Source organism: Hyalella azteca, unplaced genomic scaffold (genome assembly GCF_000764305.2).
Source record: "Hyalella azteca isolate HAZT.00-mixed unplaced genomic scaffold, Hazt_2.0.2 contig11244, whole genome shotgun sequence".
NCBI classification, from domain to species: domain Eukaryota; kingdom Metazoa; phylum Arthropoda; class Malacostraca; order Amphipoda; family Hyalellidae; genus Hyalella; species Hyalella azteca.
The window spans coordinates 104391-111151 of record NW_025941247.1 but is presented as its reverse complement, the minus strand read 5'-3'; the positions used below and the strand labels follow the sequence as shown (position 1 = coordinate 111151).

Genomic DNA, 6761 nt, shown 5'->3' with positions numbered 1-6761 from the left:
ATGCTATGCTATGCTATGCTATGCTACGCTATGCTATGATGTGCTATGCTATGCTGTGCTATGCCAGACTATGGTGCCGTTGCGACAGTGTGTTGAAGGGTGGCGAGTATAGTGCAGTGGCGACTTGTGTGTTGAAGGGTAGCGAGTATAGTGCAGTGGCGACAGTGTGTTGAATGGTGGCGAGTATAGTGCAGTGGCGACAGTGTGTTGAAGGGTGGCGAGTATAGTGCTGTGGCGACTTGTGTGTTGAAGGGTGGCGAGTATAGTGCAGTGGCGACAGTGTGTTGTAGGGTGGCGAGTATAGTGCTGTGGCGACTTGTGTGTTGAAGGGTGGCTAGTATAGTGCTGTGGCGACAGTGTGTTGTAGGGTGGCGAGTATAGTGCAGTGGCGACATTGTGTTGTAGGGTGGCGAGTATAGTACAGTGGCGACAGTGTGTTGAAGGGAGGCGAGTATAGTGCAGTGGCGACAGTGTGTTGAAGGGTGGCGAGTATAGTGCAGTGGCAACAGTGTGCTGAAGGGTGGCGAGTATAGTGCAGTGGCGACAGTGTGCTGAAGTGTGGCGAGTATAGTGCAGTGGCGACAGTGTGTTGAAGGGTGGCGAGTATAGTGCAGTGGCGACTTGTGTGTTGAAGGGTGGCTAGTATAGTGCTGTGGCGACAGTGTGTTGAAGGGTGGCGAGTATAGTGCAGTGGCGACAGTGTGCTGAAGGGTGGCGAGTATAGTGCAGTGGCGACTTGTTAGTTGACAAATTATGCTAATTTGTCGCTGGTTTTTAATCTCGTCGAGCTGAAGGTTAGGCAGCAACATAATCAAGGCCTGCAGCTGAGCTCGCTGCTGGGCGACGATATTTGTTTAATATTGATTTATTTTAATTCTTTCTAGATATTCTGGGAACCTGGATTACCTTGTCACAGTAATGTTCTCATTAAAGGTAAAGCATCGTCCCAAAGACTATAGTTGTAATGATGGCTATTTATAATAATAGTTTTCATTATTTTCGATATTAATAATTATAATATTAAATTATCATTTTATTATAATAAACTATCGAAGATAATGGTCAATAATTTTAGCGCATGGTAATTTTAAACTTGTCAGTTTTTTAACTCTTAATTTTATCTTTAACAAGAAACATCCGACCACTAAGCTGCAATTTCAAAGGTTTATCAGAAAACCATGTAAGGAAATATCATGGATAGAAGAAAAACTCAATTTTATAATAACATAAAGAATATGTTGTGAACATTTTTAATTTTTCTAATGAAAAAAATGCTATGCTGCTTCGGCCGACGCGTCTCTGGTTAGGCCGACGCCCTTGAAGGCAAAACCAAAAATTGCGTGTCTTCGACCACCTCAACCAATCTACACTCGGAGAAATAAGCGATATTTTGTCCAAATGAGACTCCCGTGCCCCCCTCCCCCTCATCCGTGCCCCTCCACGTGGCATCACCCCCCCCCCTCCCCCCGTGCAGAACAGGGCCAGTTTTTCTGGTCGCGGGCCCACATTCTTGTGAGGAACCCGCACGGTGGGGAGAACCCGACAATAGGAGAGCAATTTTAGCGACAATTGCTGCTGTAGTGCAGGTGCAACTGTTCACGAATGCTTAATGAGACTTATAACCCCTGCAAATGTATGGGAAACCTTCAACACTATACAGGGAAGCCATTAACCCAACAAATATACAAGAAAACCTTTACCCTACAAATAAACAGGAAAGCCATTAACCCTACGAAGATACAGGAAAGACATTAACCCTACGAATATACAAGAAAACCTTTAACCCTACAAATATATAGGAAAACCATTAAACCTTCAAATGTATAGGAAGACCTTTACTCGCACGCATGCTATAGGTCGCAATGTTCGTGCTGAGATGTGCGTTATTATAAGGGCTGAGGTGTGCGTTATTATAAGGGCTGAGGTGTGCGTTATTATAAGGGCTGAGGTGAGCGTTATTATAAGGGCTGAGATGTGCGTTATTATAAGGGCTGAGATGTGCGTTATTATAAGGGCTGAGTGTGCGTTATTATAAGGGCTGAGATGTGCGTTATTATAAGGGCTGAGGTGTGCGTTATTATAAGGGCTGAGATGTGCGTTATTATAAGGGCTGAGGTGTGCGTTATATCAAGAAAAACTGTCAGTACTTCTATTTGTGTGGCATGATAAACAAAGCTAAGATGTTGAATGTATTTTTTCAATCAATCAGAAGTAACGTTACAAAAATTATCAGGAGGATATGGAAGAAAGCCAATAAAGTTTAACTCTTGGCAATGAGGTTAAGTTGTAAGGATATGACCTGGTCCAGATATGACACCTAAATTGATAGCAATGTAATTAAGTATCGCTAAAATATATCATTTAGTAGTTATATCAAGTATAGTAAAAACGTACAAAGCTCTCAGTATTGCAAGCTTCTCACCAGCTCGGTGTGGCAGAACTGGACCGACAACTTTATTCATAAGAACACTTTTGGTCTTACAAAGATTCTGCCTTATTTATTTTATTCAAGATTTATTAAAAGACCAAAGGTTCACTCATAGACCAATTTTTGGTACCTCTAGATTAACAATCTGGGTAATTATTCTTGTGTGTAATAGTCCTAATTGTACACAAATAGTCTCAATTAGTTAATTGAAATTATGAACACTTGTTACGTAACACCACAGTTACGTAAGTAACGTCTGTTACGTAATTTGTTAAAAGTATTACGAATATTGAAAGTAACAAAACATTAAAGTTACTGAGCACGCGAAGTAGCGATTATTAAGTATTAGACTTGCGTTATATATAGTTAATATTGAGAATGTTATTTAGCCCAAAATGCAATGATCAACTTAGGTAAAAATAACAAGATGAATTTTAATCAAAATAGCATCGTTAATGTGAGCCGAAAACAAGGTTTATTCGTCATAGATTTGCAAAGGATTGGAAGAAAGTGAGTGAAATATTATTGGAAAGGGATGTTAAAATTGGAAGAAAGGGGAGGGAAAGATTGTAAAAAGGAGGGAAAGATGAGAGGAAAGTGCGTGAAAGGATTGGAGGAAAGGGATGTTAAAATTGGAAGAAAGGGGAGGGAAGGATTAGAGGAAAGTGAGGGAAGTGTAGAATCGAAAATATAAATTTAGTTTTGCCGTTGCTTTCTTTCCACTTAAGAGGCGCAATATAGTTTTTTGTATTCTGGAACGGGAGTCAAATAAGAGTTCTATATGTAAGTTAATTGTGGGTTTGAAATGGACTTTCATCACATTTGTTAATTATTTTATCATTGATGAGATTTAGAATGCCGGATGCGTGAAAAAAGAAATATAAATATTAAAAAGATCTACATGGGCCAACTTGCGAGTAATTTTTCACAGCATGCGCTGTGAAAAACAGCATGAATGAGACATGAATAACAGCGTGATAAGCGGCATGAAAAACGTGAGAATCAATGCATAAATAACTGCATCGAGAGTGTAGGTATGGATAATAGCATGAAAGTGCCATGAATAATAGGGTGAATGGATCATGAATAACATCATAAATACCTGCATGAATAGAAACGTGAATGAATTAAAAATGAATGCTTTAATAAGAGCGTTAATCGCATCGTGAATAATTAACTGATTGAATGCATTAATAACAGCGCGAATACATTAATAACGGCGTAAATGCATTATTACGGCGTGAATGGTGCATGAATTACAGCATGAATAGCATCATGCATACCTGCATGAATACATTAATAACGGCGTGAAAGCATCAATAACAGCTTGAATGGGTGCATGAATAACATCATGAATACCTGCATGGATATAAGCATGAATGAATTAAAAATGAATGCATAAATAACAGCGTGAATGACATCGTGAATCACGTCATAAATAAATGAATGAATGCATTAATAACGCGTAAATGAATTATTAACGGCGTGAATGGGTGCATGAATTACAGCATGAATAGCATGAATGCATGCACATGCTCTGCAAGCTCGCAGCCTTGGCATTCAGCGGCGCGCAGCTTCCGTCTCACTGTAGGGGGGCGGCGCCCCTCTCACATTCACTCATTCATGGTGCGTTACAGTGACATATTCCTGGTATTTCATGATGAGTAACGGGGAATTGGTGCGTTACAGTGACATATTCCTGGTATTTCATGATGAGTAACGAGGAATTGGTACGTTACAGTGACACATTCCTGGTATTTCATGATGAGTAACGGGGAATTGGTACGTTACAGTGACATGGGAATTGGTACGTTACAGTGGTATTCCTGGTATTTCATGATGAGTAACGGGGAATTGGTACGTTATATCTAGTCTACACTCAGAAAAAGGAATTGGTCCCACTGTCGAAATAGTGAGAGTGCTGCCACAGCATGAGAGGTGAGCGGACAAAGCTCTGATATACGTTTTTCTTTCCGGGCCAAAATGGGTCAAGGTGACTCACCCAAGGCAAAAAGTGCATCGCTATTGGACAAAGTCTCACTCGTTTATTTGAGTGGAGAGATTCCTATTAAAAAAATTATTTCTTTACATGCATAATTAATAATCATTGAGTAACGGTGCAGCTATCGCCGCTAAACCCGATGACCTTTGCACCGATTATGTTATAAACTTATCTTTCTTTAAATAACTAATTCATGCAGCGTAATTGTTTTCTATTTTCCTTATGTTACAGCTGTATTGCTTCGTTATAGCTACTCCCTCCTTCCATTATACGCTGGACCATTTACCTTATGTTACAGGTATATTTCTTCGTTATAGCTACTCCCTCCTTCCATTATACGCTGGACCATTTACCTTATGTTACAGGTATATTTCTTCGTTATAGCTGCTCCTTCCTTCCATTATACGCTGGAACTACAGCAGTTGACGCTAGAACATTTAAGAATTGAACACTGACATGTTGAAGAACCAGACACTGAATTGCAAAATGAGATCCCGTAATACTGAAGAATTTATAAATGGAATTAGAGAATTAGACGCTGTAGTATTAAATAATCAGTCAGTATAATCAAAGCGTTAGACCCGATAATTTTATAGAGTTGTCACTAGAATTGAAGCAATAGACTTGGTAATTTTAAATAGTTATTAGTCACTGGAATTCAAGAATGAATTCCAGTGAAACTTATAAAATCAAAGCATAATGGTCACTGGAATTGGATAATTATATTCTGTAATATTAAAGAATAAGACACTTTAATTGAAGAATGAGATCATTTTTCATCGGCTGGAAATTTTGGCGCTAAGGGAGCCTGGGCGACGGCCGCTGTTCTGTGTTTATAATCTGAAGGCCGTTAGGGCTTCACGTTAGTTGAGTTCCGGGCGTCGTGAGGTGTGTGTGTCGGTGTGTCTACCCCGCCTGATAATCTATGTGTACATGTGATTACTTTTAAAAATATATTGAAAAGGATTTAAAGTCTAATATACCGTGTTGATTATAATTCAGTTTGAGTTCTCATCTTTGTGCTCTGTTTAGTGTCTAGTGAGTGCTGCCATAATTCAAGTCAATTTTATTTCATTTGTTTCAGAATTTCGTAGTGTTAAAGTAAGTCAAGTGCAGCGTAGTGTACCGCATCCCGAGTTTCACTTTCGGCGAGACGTGACTCGACAAGTTACCAACGAAATCGAAAGTTAGACCGCAATGGCGTCTGCCTCGTGCCGTTTTCTTTGTTTGTGTCGATGTTTATTGTTGTTTTCTAGCTTTATTTTATCTAGTGTTGGACAAGTGCCGCTACCGCCTTTATCCAGCAATCCATCCCTACAAAATAGTCATGTTTTCTCCGCCAATCGCCACGGCGTCGCGCTGCCACCCGCCACAAGCCACAGTTCCTCTGGTGTTGGGGTGCCCTTAACTGCCACATCCCCACAGGGATCACGAGTTGGGGTTGCATTTACCCCGGGGGGTTCACGTGCAGGTGTTCCTCTCCCCCCTGCTCCTAACCAAGGGGGATTTAAATCCTCAGGAGGGATTTTCGGTCCCGTAGGTAAAGGGATCTTAGAAACCCGTCCACAAAACAGCCTGGGGATCGGATTTAGAACCCCCGAAGGGAACCCCTTCACCTTCAACGAGCTCCCCTCCTCCATAGAACTGGACAAGAACCTGTCCCCCGTCCCCCCATACTTCGTGTTCTCTGACGACGACGCCCCTCGCCGCACCCTGTCCATTGGGGGCCCTAAGACCGGGGGTCTGCTGCCCATCTCGAACCCCACCTCAGACCCCAAGCTGCTGAGGCTGCTCAGTGAGCCCGTGGTGAGGCAGAGGCTTGTGGCTGAGGCGGGGGCCAACAAGGCTCTTAAGATCAGCGCCATCTTGATGGCACATAAACAGGTGCGTGTAATACGTGCGTGTAGTGCGTGTTGTGCATGTAGTGCCTGCGTGTAGTGCGTGACTTGCCTGCGTGTAGTGCATGCGTATAGTGCGTGACTTGCCTGCCTGTAGTGTCTACGTGCAGTGCGTGTAGTGCCTGCGTGTACGTGTTGTGCGTGTAGTACCCGCGTGTAATGCCTGCATGTAGTGCCTGCGTATAGTGCGTGTAATGCCTGCGTGTAGTGCCTGCGTATAGTGCGTGTAGTGCGAGTAGTGCCTGCGTGTAGTGCCTACGTGTAGTGCGTGTAGTGCCTGCGTGTAGTGCCTACGTGTAGTGCGTGTAGTGCCTACGTGCAGTGCGTGTAGTGCCTGCGTGTAGTGCCTACGTGCAGTGCGTGTAGTGCCTACGTGTAGTGCGTGTAGTGCCTGCGTGTAGTGCCTACGTGCAGTGCGTGTAGTGCCTACGTG

The 6761-nt window shown here is 42.4% G+C and overlaps 1 protein-coding gene across 1 annotated transcript in view; it reads left to right on the top strand.

Annotated features, from left to right (window-relative positions):
- Positions 1–5514: 5514 nt before the first annotated feature.
- LOC108667074 overlaps positions 5515–6761 on the top strand; it is a 36531-nt gene continuing 35284 nt past the window's right edge. Inside the window, exon 1 of the mRNA XM_047882754.1 lies at positions 5515–6314. Within this exon, the coding sequence (XP_047738710.1) occupies positions 5628–6314 (687 nt within the window). The 5' untranslated portion in view covers positions 5515–5627. The remainder of the gene's footprint in view (positions 6315–6761) is intronic.